The 14,644-nt window shown below is 43.3% G+C and overlaps 1 protein-coding gene across 3 annotated transcripts in view; it reads left to right on the top strand.

The window, feature by feature from the left end:
• Positions 1–3,887: 3,887 nt before the first annotated feature.
• Positions 3,888–14,644, top strand: part of RPF2 (ribosome production factor 2 homolog) — a 26,379-nt gene continuing 15,622 nt past the window's right edge. The window contains exons 1-4 of one of the 3 annotated variants that reach the window (XM_006019478.3): positions 3,893–4,036; positions 7,115–7,247; positions 10,774–10,811; positions 11,575–11,614. In XM_006019478.3, the coding sequence (XP_006019540.1) occupies positions 4,014–4,036; positions 7,115–7,247; positions 10,774–10,811; positions 11,575–11,614 (234 nt within the window). In that variant the 5' untranslated portion in view covers positions 3,893–4,013. Of the gene's footprint in view, positions 4,037–5,814; positions 5,834–7,114; positions 7,248–10,773; positions 10,812–11,574; positions 11,615–14,644 lie in introns of those variants that run through there. The other 2 variants (XM_025198834.1, XM_006019479.3) reach the window with 2 other exon arrangements.

The following is a 14,644-nucleotide window of genomic DNA, read 5'->3' as shown; positions in this document are numbered from 1 at the left end:
GGGAAGTATCACCTCCTTGGATCTGTTCGTCATGCATCTGCTGATGCATGATAAAGTGCCATTAGCTTTTTTGATGGCTTCATCACACTGCCGACTCATGTTCATGTTGGAGTCCACTAGGACTCCAAGATCCCTTTCCACTTCCGTTCCACCAAGCGGGTCATTTCCTAGGCAGTAGGTATGCTGGACGTTTTTCCTCCCTAGGTGCAGCACTTTGCATTTCTCCTTGTTGAATTGCATTCTGTTGTTTTCTGCCCATTTGTCCAGCCTGTCCAGGTCTGCTTGTAGTTGTTCCCTGCCCTCTGGCGTGTCTACTTCTCCCCACAGTTTTGTGTCATCTGCAAACTTGGACAGAGTACACTTCACTCGCTCGTCCAAGTCACTGATGAAGACATTGAAGAGTATCGGTCCTAGGACTGAGCCCTGCGGGACCCCACTGCTCACACCCTTCCAGGTCGATACCGACCCATCCACTACGACTCTCTGGGTGCAACCCTCTAGCCAATTCACCACCCACCAGACTGTGTAGTCATCCAAGTCACAGCCTCTTAACTTGTTCACCAGTATGGTGTGGGATACCGTATCAAAGGCCTTTCTGAAATCTAAGTATATGACGTCAACCCCTACTCCTGCGTCCAGGCGTTTTGTAACCTGGTCATAAAAAGAGACTAGATTAGTCAGGCATGATCTACCTGCTATGAACCTGTGCTGGTTTCCCCTCAGCATAATTTTTCCTGCCGGGCTCTCGCAAATGTGAGCCTTGATAATTTTTTCAAAGATTGCATCTCTGCCTAATGGATTGTCTACAACTACCACAGCAGGTGATAATTTTCCACCAGTGGCCCAGTGGTAGCTATAGCAGTTAAGTCTGGTATTTGCTACGCAATCCTGTCCTTGCAGGGTGAGGACCACAAAGCACAATCTAGTTCATTTCATGTTATTTTACCTAGTGATGTATACGAAATAATCAAGGACAAATTCAGATAGAAAACAGTTAACAGTAAAGTTTTGGCTACAAGGGAAAGCACAAAGCAAATTAGAGTTCACCTTGTTCCTGAGAGACGTACCTCATGGTTGAAATATCTTAAACTTTCTGCTTGTATTAATATAAAGTATTTCAGTAGTAGAATATGTACTAGCACAGCAACCTCTTCATCTTTTGTTTTCCCTAAAACTTTTAACAAATTGAGTAGAAACACATTTTCATGGTCTGTTAGCAAGTATTTTGATGACGCAAAAAGGAAGAGTCAAAGCTTTCATATAATCCCAGGCTCTATATAATTTTCTAAGTATTTCTTACTATGATGATCATGCTACAGATCCTATCATTTGTAGGCAAAGATGTATGTAAAAACATAGACAATATGCTATAGATATAGGAATAAATATATTCCTATTATTATGTAATCCATTTAATTACAAACTGTTGTAAGTATTCATCCCCAGCACTTTAAATACTATCCAGAATCTGTTAGAGATGAGAGAAACAAAACGGGCATTGTTTCCCTCATCTCGGCCACACTGTCCATTCTTCAGAGTAATAATTAGGCCTTTCAGTGATTTTTGTTTGTCTTCTCTGAGTTTCCTTCAGTCTCTGGACATAGGTCCGCTGTTGAATTGCAAGGGAGAAGTTTTATTCCACTAACTGTGAATGCAGCCCTAAGAGAATGTAAACTTACTTGCAAAGCACTATGCCAAATCGAAATTTCATCTGATGTATTCAGATGAAAGTCCTTAGGAACACCTGTGCCATAGCTGGTATAATTGAGCTTTGACCCCCAATAAGTCAGCAGGGTTATGGTCCGACTCAAAGGCTCAAATTCTCCCTTGCAGTGTGGAGAATAACTGACTATACTGCATGGCCATGCTCATCTGGACACAGCCTTTAAGTTAGTTTCAGTGTAGTGACAGAGCCTTACAGCGTTTTAAGTGCTGGTTTGAATTGTGCTTTACAAAAACATGCACAGGAAAGAGATTTCTGGAAACAGATACCTTTGGGACTCTCCATATATGTTTTATTACTTGACTAGTGATCAGGAGCCAAAGTTAGCCACATCTAAATTAGGAATTAAAGTGCAATTTTTAATAGTGAAGGTAATTAATTACTGGGACAATTTACTTAAGATGCAACAGATACTGCACCATGTGGAGTTCTGCAATCCAGGTTATATGTCAACAAGAAATGCTGTAGTGCAAATGGAAATTATGGGCTTGATACAAAACTAATTAGGGGACATTCTCTGGTCTGTGATATAGAGAAGGTCAGGCTATATTATGATAATTCTTTTGAGTTTGAAAATCTGTGTACAAGTACTTGTAGGATCAAAGCCTAAGAAAGCAATCCTTTAAGAAATGCAATCAACCTGTGTGGGTAGGGAACTACTTATGCTCAAGGGAATTGAAGGACAAGTAAACAAAATCGCTAGGGACAGAAGTTACACGTAAACTGGTTTAAGTGATCAGAAACTGGTTTAAACCTGTAACAGAACAGAAGTTCAGTGCACATAAACCACTTTCAAAATGACCAAAACTAGTTTAAGATAAACCTGGTTGGATGTAGCATCAGACTTAACTGATTTAGGCCAAACCGGTTTATGGAACTTCTGTCCCAGATCAATATCAACATGGAGTTCAGAAATCAATCTGGATCGGGTACTGTTAAAATTAAGTATTGTTAAACAGCTATTTGTACATGTAATGATTTTGAAAGTAGCAGTATTCTACAATGTTAAATGAAACATAATTAGCTTCACCTAGTTTTTTTTTAAATGTGGTATGTAACAAAAGTTAAACATTTGGAAATAACAAAGGTAGGAAATAAATGCTCCTTAATTTGATAGAAAAATACATTAAACCAAAATTAAAGGGTTAGACAGTTTATGTATTGAAATAGTAGTAATAAACATGGCAATACAATGTTAAAAAGGAGAAATGCCTCATCAAAGCATAAGTAAAATGTACAATGAAGTAATGTTAATACATTTTTGCTATTTTTTAAAATAGCCATATATTGCAGCTATATGTATTAGCTTGACATGGTCCTAACAGCAGTAAGAGGGGTATGTGACTTGGTCACAGATTCCATACAGGCATTTCTGTATGCACTATGCAGCTGGAGAAAGAAGAGAATTATACTGGGCTCTAAGTATTCTGGCTAATCTTTAGCAAAAAACCAAAATAACACAGTGCCCCCACAAATAGGCACAACCTGATGGGGCATAAACATGCCTATGAAGATATGCATGTGCAAAAGGGCTTCTGTTGGATGAGGTTGAAGTTGGTTCCTTATTCCAATTGTGTTTAGGGTTATTCGGGACAGTCCCCCAGTAGCAGCAACGTGCAGTCCGGGGTGGCCCAAAAAGTAGTTTCCCCCATAATCCTATCCTAATTTGGTCTTCATTTAGGGCTCTGTATTTGATGTAGGATATTATTTTACATATTAATTAAAAAATATACATAGCTGATGGAATTATCTCTCTTTAGAATGTGTAATTCACGAATAACAAGTTTTTAGTGTGTATAGATTAGGTTTGAGAAAGGGACTGGGAATAAGGAACCAACTTCAACCTCATTTCCGCTGGTTAGTTTTGCGCGGTAAGTTCCACCGGCTTCTTCCACTCTACTTTTGGTAGGATAATAAAGGATGCAAAGGGTTTATTACATTGTCATTATTATCCTTATCATCATTTTTATTAGTTTAATAATACAACGTTAACAATAATAACGATAGTAGTAATGACGATCATGTACTGAAAAGCAACCTATTCACTAACTAGGAGCAGACCGGGCGCTTCCCCCTCCCCACTTCATGCCCAGATCAGGGCAGCGCCCTCATGCGTTGTCACTGAGCATGCGCTGGCGGCCAAGCTGCTAAACAGCGCGGGGAGGGAGCAGTGGCGCCATCGCCTCCGGTAGGCGGATGTGACGTTACAGAGTGAAAAGGGACTGCGAACTTCCGGTTGTGCGCGGTGTGTCCACGTGGGTTTGAGCCGCGCGTGCCAGGGGCTACCGAGATGGAGCCGCTGGACCGCGTCTTGTGAGTGCGGGATTGGAGTTGCGGGGTCCGGAGGGACGTGGGTGTGGGTGTGCGCTTCCTGCCTCCGAGAGCCCTGTCCCGCCTTGCTGCCGGCCGAGCTGCTGCAGCTGCTCTGCTTCCTGCGCCTTGCTCTGTACCCCTGCCCTCGTTGCTGCTCTCCTTTCTGCTCCCGGCTGCGCGCTCCCTAACAAATCTGTTGCTCCGGCTTCTGCTCCTTGCCCGAGCTGCTGCTGTGCTGCCTGCCGGCTGCACAGGCTGCTCTTGCCACTTGTGCACTCATACTTGTGCCGCCCCTGACCTGTTGGGTTGCCCGTCTCTAAATGTAGGGCAAGCTCAGATTCCCTCTGGAGGACGGTACAAAGCCTGTGGGCTATAGGCTGAAATGAAACCGCAGAGAGTGTTTACTGCCTGTGAGCATTCAAAGTGACATTAGCAGTGGTGGTGGCTCCTCCTCACTCCTAGGTGTCCTCCTCCATCTCTGTCTGCCTTATCTATGTAAAAGGGTCATGGTTGTTTTTTGTTCACCCTACTTCAAGACCAGGTCTGATGGGCAGTTTCTAATGAAAGGTTTTTTCTATTTTTTTTAATGGGTCATGAAGAAGCAGGGAAGTGCCCAGCGTAACTGTTGAGCATGCATCAGTGGTGGCCTCACTGGCTTTTTGAGAATATTATCCAGTTCTCAGGAGCTGCTCTGTGGTTATAGAGTTAGGCAACAAAAGTACTTTTTGGTTAATTTCAGCAACTTTGAATGTTATTTGCTACTTTGAAGTCTGATGATGGAGTAATTGTATTTTTCTTTTTGCTTTTTCACACTTGGATGGGCTACAACCATTTTACATTTCTGGAAAACCCATAGGCGTCCCTCAAACTACTGTCAAGGCATCAAGACCAGGTTCTGTAAAGAAACTTGAAAGGTCTTGTAGTTTCCTTAAACAAGGAAATTAGGCAATAGTGTAGTCTCAGAAAGCTGTCCAGGGCACCACAGCTGCAGGCTCAACAGTTATGCTGGGTACTTCTCTGCTACTTCATGATGTATTAAAAAAATACAAGAAACCTTTCATTAGAAACTGTACATCATGTGTTGTCTTAAAATTAAACATGTATTACATGCAATCTATTATATGATCTTACTCATTTATAATAAAGTAACCAAGTGAAGTTACAGGAAGGCATATACTACCGTGCAAAGAATAAACATTCCATATTTTGCCGATTTTAATAATTGTAATCATAATTTAAATGTAATGAGACAATATATATCTTTTGCTCTTCATCATACCGAAAAAATACAGTATGAACAAATTACCAATGTATACTTTTACAAGTTAAATAAGTTTCGTACTGAGTTGTGTGTATTGACTCATGCAGTCGGCTCCAACCAACCAAAAATATTAAAAAGAAAAAATCAGCAGTTATTCTCCAACAACTGAAAGCTAAACTCGGCTGAATGCTTCCAAATAAACAACAACAAAAAAGGCTAAGACAAATGTCCACTAAATGAGGGTAATGGAACCAGCATTAAACTTTGGAATGAAAGCTTTAGGAAAGTTTTGTTGTTTTATGTATTTGTATAGAGCATGTGTTTGTAAAATAACAAATGCTTTATATTAGAGATGCACTGATATATCCATCTGGTATCAGATCGGTACCAGTATAAACAAAATTTGGCCGTATCGGAAACTGGCCTGTTGGGGCCAGTAATTTGGCTGATAAATGCCTGTATGTGTGTACAGCCACAGCACAGCATTCAGGCAGCGAGGAGCACAGCCTTGCAGTGTGGATAGCTGCCCCAAGCTGGTAAGTCTGTGGTGGAAGGGGAGTGGGGAGGGAAGGGATGTGGGGGGTGCAGATCAACCCCCCCACCCCTCCACATGGTGAAGGAGGGGACAGGGATAGGGGCAGGTGCTGCCCAGCTGTGGTGGAGGAGGGCATGGAACGTATCTGCGGCTTGTTTGGGGGGGGCGGCTCCTGCAGCTGCGTGCACCCCGGGAAAGCATGGGGGGAGGGGGGTGCCCCCAGATCTGTGAAGGGTGAGGCCAGGGCTGCACTGGGCTCTTCTCACCAGGGTCTGGGCTCAGGTTGAGGCTACAGAGGGAGCTGCAGTCACCCCAGATTTCACCGTAGCTCCCTCCCAGGACGGCTGTCACTGCATTCCTGGAACAGCCCCGGCTCAACACCCTGCCTCTACCCACGTGCCAGGAAAAGTTGGGAGTGCGCAGTGGCACTGGGAGGGAGCTACAGTGAAATTTGGGGTGGCTGCAGCCCCAACTGTAGCCCCCACCCTGAGCCCAGCCCCCAGCAAGAAGAGCCAAGGTGCAGCCCCGGCTTTAGCCTGCAGCTGCAGCCCATCTACCCTGCCCCATGCAGATTCAGGGGCATGTGCTGCCTGCCCCATCCCCCTGGTCCTCCCAGGGTTCGCGCAGCTGTGGGAGGCTGTGGGTCCATCCCACACCTGCTTTGGCTGGCCAGTGCCTACCCCTTCCCTTACTGGGGGGGGGGGATGGGGGATTGATCAGTCGTGTCCGTCCCCCCCACCCCACGTGCATCTTCCCTCCTCCTCCACCACAGTGGACTTACCAGCTGGAGGCAGCTCTTCATGCTGTATCGACCAGTACCCATCTGATTTCTGATATGCCTCTTTAAAAATTGGATATTGATGTTGGCCCCAAAAATCTCTATCGGTGCACCCCTACTTTATACGTGTGGGTTGTTATCAAGACATATTCTAGGCATGATGTTGAATTTTTTTCTTTTAACAGCTTATAAGAACATTTAATATGATACATGTCTGTTGAGTGAGGAGAAGCCATATGCACTTTTGCAGAGATGCGAAAAGAATGCTGTCCCATAAACTAATTGACACAAGTTAAGAAAAGTGTGGACAAGACTTTACCATGTGGATTTTTTTTTTAAATAAACAAAACAGTTTTGTTTGGAATAGACTTTTGAGATTAGTTTAAAGAATCAGAATGTGATTACAGTATTCTCTCTCTCTTTCCTTTTTTACCATTTAATGACTGCAGGTGGTTGTCACCCATTTCATACATGGGCTAATATATTTTAATTTTCTCATCACAGAAAGCCTAAAACTAAAAGGGCAAAACGACTTCTTGAGAAGAGAGAGCCAAAGCTTACTGAAAATACGAAAAATGCCATGCTCATAAAAGGCGGAAATGCAAACTTAACTGTGACTGGAGTGCTTAAAGACATTGTAAGTATGTCTGTTGGATGTATATTTACAGTGTATAGCTAGAACTTATTCCAGGGCACCAAGAATATTTTTCTGTGCTTTTTATTTATTTTTTAACAGTAACTCGTGTGTTACCTGTTGCACGATTGGTGTGGTCAAATGTAAAACTTTTTAAATCATGGGTCAAAACCCAAATAACTAGAGCTCTTTTCTTCCTTTTTATTTTTTTGGTCTGTCTTCTCATTCTTTCATATTCCCATTCCACCTCCATCTTTAGCATGACAGTTAGTATTGTCAAGCTGCCGAGATCAGAGGAATTAAGGTATCTTTGGCCCCTACTGCAGAATTTATATTGCATTGCAAAGATTTTTATATAAAAGCTATTTGGTATGGAGCTTTCAGCTTCAAATGGACTAATATTCTGCTTTTCAAGCCCATATCTACCTGTACTCCAGCCTGTCAGTTATGCATCCCCCAGTTCTCCCATTGATTCTCCTTTCCCATTTTTTGGGAGGTGGGTCATGCATCCACCTCCCTTTCCTGTTTCCCTTTGCTTGACATTGCAGGGCTGGAGAGAAGGAAGGAGCAGAGAGGAAGCAACCCATTTCAAACAGGGTGGAAAGGTAGAAGTGGGATTATCCTGACAGTCACTGGGCTCTTTTTGCCCCTTGCATCCTGCTTGTGAGAGTTATGTTGGCTACTCCTTTTCCCCAGTGGGAAAACTTCTTGCAGCTCCAGAAGAGAAAGGAAGAGATCCCTTTCTGCAGCACCTCCTGTGCAAGAGTAGGCAAATGGAGGGAGTTTGTTCCTAGAGTCCCTCAGTCTCCACCACCACAAAAGGGAGCAGGATTGGTATTTATGTAAGGTCTGGTACTTATTAGAGTGCTGGTTGCCACAGGGGCCAAGATCACATTGCTTGTCAACTGCAGCCATGTATGTGGGTCCATGATGGAGGGGAAGTAGAATTGACCATTGCTGTGGAAAATAGCATATCATGAGAATGAATGGTTAACTTGCAAGTGTTTTGCAGTAGTTAGACAATGCCTTGTAAGCTTCTTTTAAAAGCCAGCAACCAAACAGGTTAAAATATATATAATTGGTCTTAATTAATGCGTGTCACAGATATGCGTTTTTAAATGAAACCTTTTAAATAATTATTTTTTTGATAAAGTCTGCCTTGGTGATAACACATTTAATCTGCCAGAGTTAATACTATCAAACACCAAAAGTACTGTAAATACATATAAGGACTAGAGTAGGCTTGCAACCCTCCAGTAATATAAAGAAGTATTCGCCTCTTATTTTAGGATCATTTGGGCTTACAATAAATATTTTATGTATTTGCTTTTGTCTACATGTTTACTGTTATTTTGGAGTTTTAATAATACTCTCCATTTCCATGATGCCTTTCATTTTGGGGCCTCCCAAGTTCTTTTATTTTCCTACCTATTTGTAGGAATAGTGGGCTCAGGTTTTATTTTGCTTTAACAGACAGAAAACAGGTGTAGAGAGAGATGATACCGTTTGTCAGAGTTTACTATCATTGTTCATATTGCAGTGGGATTTAGGAGTCAGTTTACTGATCAGGGTTCCATTGTGTTTGCAGCTGTTTTGTATAGTTAGAATCCAGTTTAATCCCACGCTCTAACCCCCAAGAAAGATTTCCATCCCCTGTCCCTACCTCCCATTAAGAGCCTGGTGCAGTTAGCCTTAAAATTTAAAGTGGTGAATCTCTTAATGCTGGAATGAGAAGTAGCGGTGTTCTGTTTCTTGGTTCTGGTGTTTCACTTATTTATGTCTATACATAGATTCCTAGAAGTTGGGGCCGGAAGGGACCTCAATAGATCATCGAGTCCGACCCCCTGCATAGACAGGAAAGAGTTGCAAATGACCCCAGCCAGATGCCTATCTAACCTCCTCTTGAAGACCCCCAGGGTAGGTGAGAGCACTACCTCCCTTGGGAGCCCACTCCAGATTTTGGCCACTCTAACTGAAAAAGTTCTTCCTAATATCCAGTCTAAATCTGTTCTCTGTTAGCTTATGGCCATTATTTCTTGTGACCCCCAGGGGCGCCTTGGTGAGTAGAGCCTCACCAATTCCCTTCTGTGCCCCCATGATGAATTTATAGGCAGCCCCAAGGTCGCCTCTCAACCTTCTCTTGCAGAGTCTTAAGAGGTCCAGCGGCCCTAGTCCCCCCGCGTAGGGCTTGGCCACAAGCCCTTAACCACACGAGTGGCCCTTCTCTGGACCCTCCAGGTTATTCACATCCCTCTTGAAGTGTGATGCCCAAAACTGGACGCAGTATTCCAACTGTGGTCTGACCAGTGCCCGATAGAGGGGAAGTATCACCTCCTTGGCTCTGTTTGTCATGCATCTGCTGATTGCTTTGCTGATGACTTTGTCACATTGCCGACTCATGTTCATCTTGGAGTCCACTAGGACTCAGATCCCTTTCTAATTCCGTGCTACCGAGCAGGTCATTTCCTAGGCAGTAGGTATGCTGGACATCTTTCCTCCTTAGGTGCAGTACTTTGCATTTCTCCTTGTTAAATTGCATTCTATTGTTTTGTGCCCATTTGTCCAACCTGTCCAGGTCTGCCTGTAGTTGTTCCCTGCCCTCCGGTGTGTCTACTTCTCCCCACAGTTTTGTATCATCCGCAGACTTGGACAGAGTACACTTCACTCCCTTGTCCAAGTCACTGATGAAGACATTGAAAAGTATCGGTCCAAGGACCGAGCCCTCCGGGACCCGCTACCCATGCCCTTCCAGATCGATACCGACCCATCCACCACCACTCTGGATACAACCCTCTAGCAAATTTGCCGCCCACCGGACTGTGTAATCATCCAAGTCGCAGCCTCTTAGTTTGTTCACCAGTATGGGGTGGGATACTGTATCAAAGGCCTTCCTGAAGTGTAAGTAAACGGTGTCTACTCCTACTCCTGTGTCCAGGTGTTTTGTAACCTGGTCATAAAAAGAGACTAGATTAGTCAGGCATGATCTACCTGCTATGAACCTATGCTGGTTTCCCGTCAGCATAATTTTTCCTGCTGGACTCTCACATATATGAGCCTTAATAATCTTTTCAAAGACTTTGCCAAGGCTGGAGGTGAGACTGACTGGCCTATAGTTGCCTGGATCCTCCTTCCTCCCCTTCTTGAAAATAGGGACCACATTGGCCCTTTTCCAGTCCTCCAGGACCTAGCCCATGCGCCACAAGTGCTCAGATATTCTTGCCAGTGGCTGTGCAATGACATCAGCCAGTGCCTTCAGTACCCACGGATGGAGCTTATCTCTACCTCCCTTAGAGACACCAATCTTGGTTTCCATTATCTTGTCTTTTTGTGGGCCTCGCTACTCATCTGATTTCTTTCTGGGCTACATTCTTTGTGAGCACTGTTGTGTTTCATTTGGAAGCTATTCGCTTCTCTTTTGATGCCATTTTCTTGTAGAATTTAAGGGAAAAAATGGTTATTATATTCCTGCATTAAAAGGCTGTCTTGTAAAGTTCTGTCTTGCAAAATTTTTTTTTTTTTAATTTTACAGTATGCCCTGAAAAAGCCCTTTGCTGTCCTATATAAAAAGTAAGTAATGTTTTTAAATCGCTTGATAATATGGCGCTTGATACATTCAGAGAGAGAGAGGTATTTTATGAGCCAACAAACCACATTTAAAAAGATCAGGCTGCATGATAATACAGAGGGTGATAGTGAAGGACTGAAAAGGACCATGCATATGTTAGCTTCTGTGGTGAGTCCAGTGCTCTTTATCAAAAACTTGGGAAAAGCAGGATGCAACTGATCAGCTGCACACTTAGCCTGGGCTCTACAAAGAGCCCACAAAATAGTGCAGAATTCAACTTGATGCAGATCCGTAACAAATTGAAAATTCAACATTATTAAAGATAAGTTGCAAAACATCTTGGTAGGAAATACAGTTTATAATAAAAAGTATATATAATGAAATATAATTTGAAAAAATGTTGTAACTGTTTATACAAGATAAGGAGCTTGGTGCAACAGCTCATGAAAATTTAAGTATATTGAACATAGCATGGCTGAAAAAGCAAAGGCATCTCTTTCTGGAGAACTGCCTACATGGTGGTTTGAGATTCAGGTGTTGAGATAAAGAGGAAAACAAGAGGAAATGACAAAGAACTTTTGACTTGGGGGAAAAACTAAAGAAAAACTAACAGAATGGCTGGTTTTGCATCTAAAATGGAACTGTACTTCTAAAGCTAAAGTCATCCCAGCAGAGAACAGGAACCCAAGTATTATCGTGGTGGCTAGTGTGAAATCACAAGGGAGGAAGAAAACCTTTTTTTCTTCTCCCCCTTCTTTTTTTCAGAAAAAATATTACCAGACCTTTTGAGGATCAAACGTCATTGGTGAGTATAAATCATTTTATTCAGCTTGCTCTGGAACAAGGCAGGTTACACACAGAATATCATAATTCACAAGACTGCTATCCCTTACAGCTCTTCCAGGTTCAATGAAGATGTACCCCAGATACTAGGTTTTAGGGGAATTATTGTGTAATTTTGAAAATGTTCAGTATCTAATTCTACGTCCTAATATACTGCTGTAGGGGTTTTATTAACAGGATACCATTTTCTAGTAACAAGCTTGTTGGCTTAAAGGGAGAACTTTTTAGTTTTTTTGAGGTAGTAAAAATTTAGGGTGCTCTTAAAGTCAGTGCATTCATATACATGTTATGAAACTAACAAAACACTTGGAATTATTTAGTGTTTTATAAGTGATGGAGAATGGTGTGAAGGTGTGGACAACGCTTTTACATGATTCTCTTGTAAATCTAACCTGGTAGTCATTATTTGTTTGTACAAATACAAATTTTTGCAACATGGAATTAACTGGAAATGTACCTGGGTTGCTTTACTATGAGCAGAGGAAGAAAAGTTAGGTAGAGTACCTAAGCCTAATGCACTGCTAAAAAATGTAAATCAAAGATTCAGAATCATGAGTTCTGTTCCAGAATTCAGAAATTTCCACTAAAGTGAACTATTTAAAAAAAAAAAAAAAAAAAGAAAAGAAAAACCACACTTGTGACTGGAAGCATGGTTATCCAGAGGTCTTCTTAAATCCATTTAGCATTATGTACCATTTGACAGGATAAGTTTGTTTATGGATAGGAAAGCAAAAATAGTCTAATCCCAGGATTGCATCTTGTATTTAAGTGCTAGAACATGTCTGTCTCTATCAGGAAACAACATAGGGGTTTATTGCAAAGACACCTGGTCACAGCTAGCCCTGCACAAGAGAAAGGAAGCTGTAATATACAATCATGTTTTAAGAACTGAGATGAGTTAACCACTGACCTAAAAAGTAGTTGGCTATTGTCTAAGTACCAACCACACAATAGGTTTCCCTTTATTTTGTGCAAATAGAATAGTTGTCAACCAGTTAGCTGTATAGTTGGCAATTTTTTAAAATAGACTGTTTATCTAAGCATAAAACAACTGTTGGCAGAACTGAGGGAAACAAGTGAAGGTGCAAAAACATCTGCTGGGCACCCGAAAAGTTACAAACAGAGAAAAAATTATGGCAGGCAAAAAGTCCATCTTGATTTAAGAGATGAGAAAAAGATGATGAAATGTTTCGGAGAAAATCACCATGTTGAGAATAGAAATAATGGGACCTTAATAGCAGTGAATGTAAATTACAAGCTGAAAAATATACAGACAAGAAACATAAAAAGAATCAATGAAATAGCAATGGCCTGAAAAGACAATACAATAGGATCCTTTCCCTAGCATGTTAAAAATTACTGTGTCGTGCCTGGAACGCCATCACCGGTGCTACCTCCACAAGATTCTTAGCATAAAGTAGAAAGATTATTGCACAAATACCAGTGTCCTCACCCACGCTAACGCCACCGGAGTGGAAGCATTGATTATACAACACCATTTGTGGTAGACAGGGCCTTGTGTGTGCATGTCTGAAATACGTATACCAAAACAACTGCTGTACTCTCAGTTCAGCCAGGGACAAAGCACCTTACCAGGCAAGAGGAAACACTTCAAGGATACTCTTAAAGCAAACATTAAGAACTGTGGCATTGACACCACAAATTGGGAAAAACTAGCCCGGGACAGGGTTACAAGGAGACTTTTAACCAGGAGTGGAAGGGAGTGATGGCAAGTCTTTATGAAAAGAGCAGGAACTATTCATGTGCTTGAAGTTCAGTGGGGACAGCTTTGCTTGCTTCAGCTGCCCTAAGTTACTGTTTCTGTGCCCATTCTTACCCCAAATGAAGCCAGGACAGCTTGCATCTATCTGACTAGAACAGGGCCAAATTGGGTTAGCTCTCACCCTAGAGCAGGGGTGGCCAACCTGTGGGTCTTCAGAAGTTAATGTGCATCTCCTTGAATCTTTGTACAAGTACATGTTGATCAGCTTCCATTTGGTCCTTCCGTCCCGTCCATTCAGATAGTAGGCCTGTCCAAATAGGGAAGTATTCCATTTCGGAGGACAGTGATTCAATCCGGATCACTGTCCTGAATTGATTTGGCCGAATTGGCTTCAGAAGATTCGGCACTAATTTCATCATTCAGATCAGCTGGGGAGAGGCAGGTACAGCCGGGCAGCTGCAGGTTCTCCCGTGGCTCCTCTGGCTGTGCCTGTCTCTCCCCAGGTCGGGGAGCCACAGAAGCCGCTCCCATGGCTGCCTTGCCCTGCCCCATCCTAGTCCTGGCACTTAAACAAAAAAAACCCTAAAAAAAGCCCCACACCCACCAGCTGCAGGAATGGCAATTGGGGCCTTCTGGGCACTCGTGACAGAGCTGCTTCTGCACAGTGGGGGGCAGCAGGGATTGCCCTCCCTGCCTGGCACTCAAGTGGTAGCTGCCCCATGGCACAGGTGCAGTGCAGCTTGGCAGGGCACTGTGTGCTGTCTGGGAGCTGGAGCCATGTGCTGCTGGGCTTTGGATGACTGTTGGAGCTGCCCCAGCTCCCAAGCAAATCAAATAGGGAGCTGCCCCAGCTCCCAAGCAAATCAAATAGGGAGCTGGGGAATCGAGTCGGGGCTGAATATCCCCTCAGTTCCAGGTTTGATTCCCCAGGTCCCCGATCTTTCCCCCAGTTTTCTGATCACTTCCCCCAGCTCTTCTCTCAGGGTGCAGGCTGCCAGATGATGCAGGGTGACAGCAGGCTGCTGCTGCTGCCGGGTGGTGATGGCGGTGGTTCTGGGCTGTTTCCCCAGCCGGCAGCAGCAGCCTGCTGAAACCCCATGCACAGATCCAGGCTACCCCCCCTGAAGAGCTGGGGGAATGATTGGAGCTGCGGAATCAAACCGGGAGCTCCGGCTGACGGGTGGAGCCGCCCCAGCTCCCAGACAGCACACGACACCCGGCCAAGCTGCGCTGCACCCACACACCACGGGGCAGCTGCCGTGCAGGTGG

Source organism: Alligator sinensis, unplaced genomic scaffold (assembly GCF_000455745.1).
Source record: "Alligator sinensis unplaced genomic scaffold, ASM45574v1 scaffold737_1, whole genome shotgun sequence".
Classification (NCBI taxonomy): Eukaryota; Metazoa; Chordata; order Crocodylia; family Alligatoridae; genus Alligator; species Alligator sinensis.
The sequence above is the reverse complement of the archived record's forward strand: the minus strand, read 5'-3'. Positions and strand labels throughout refer to the sequence as shown.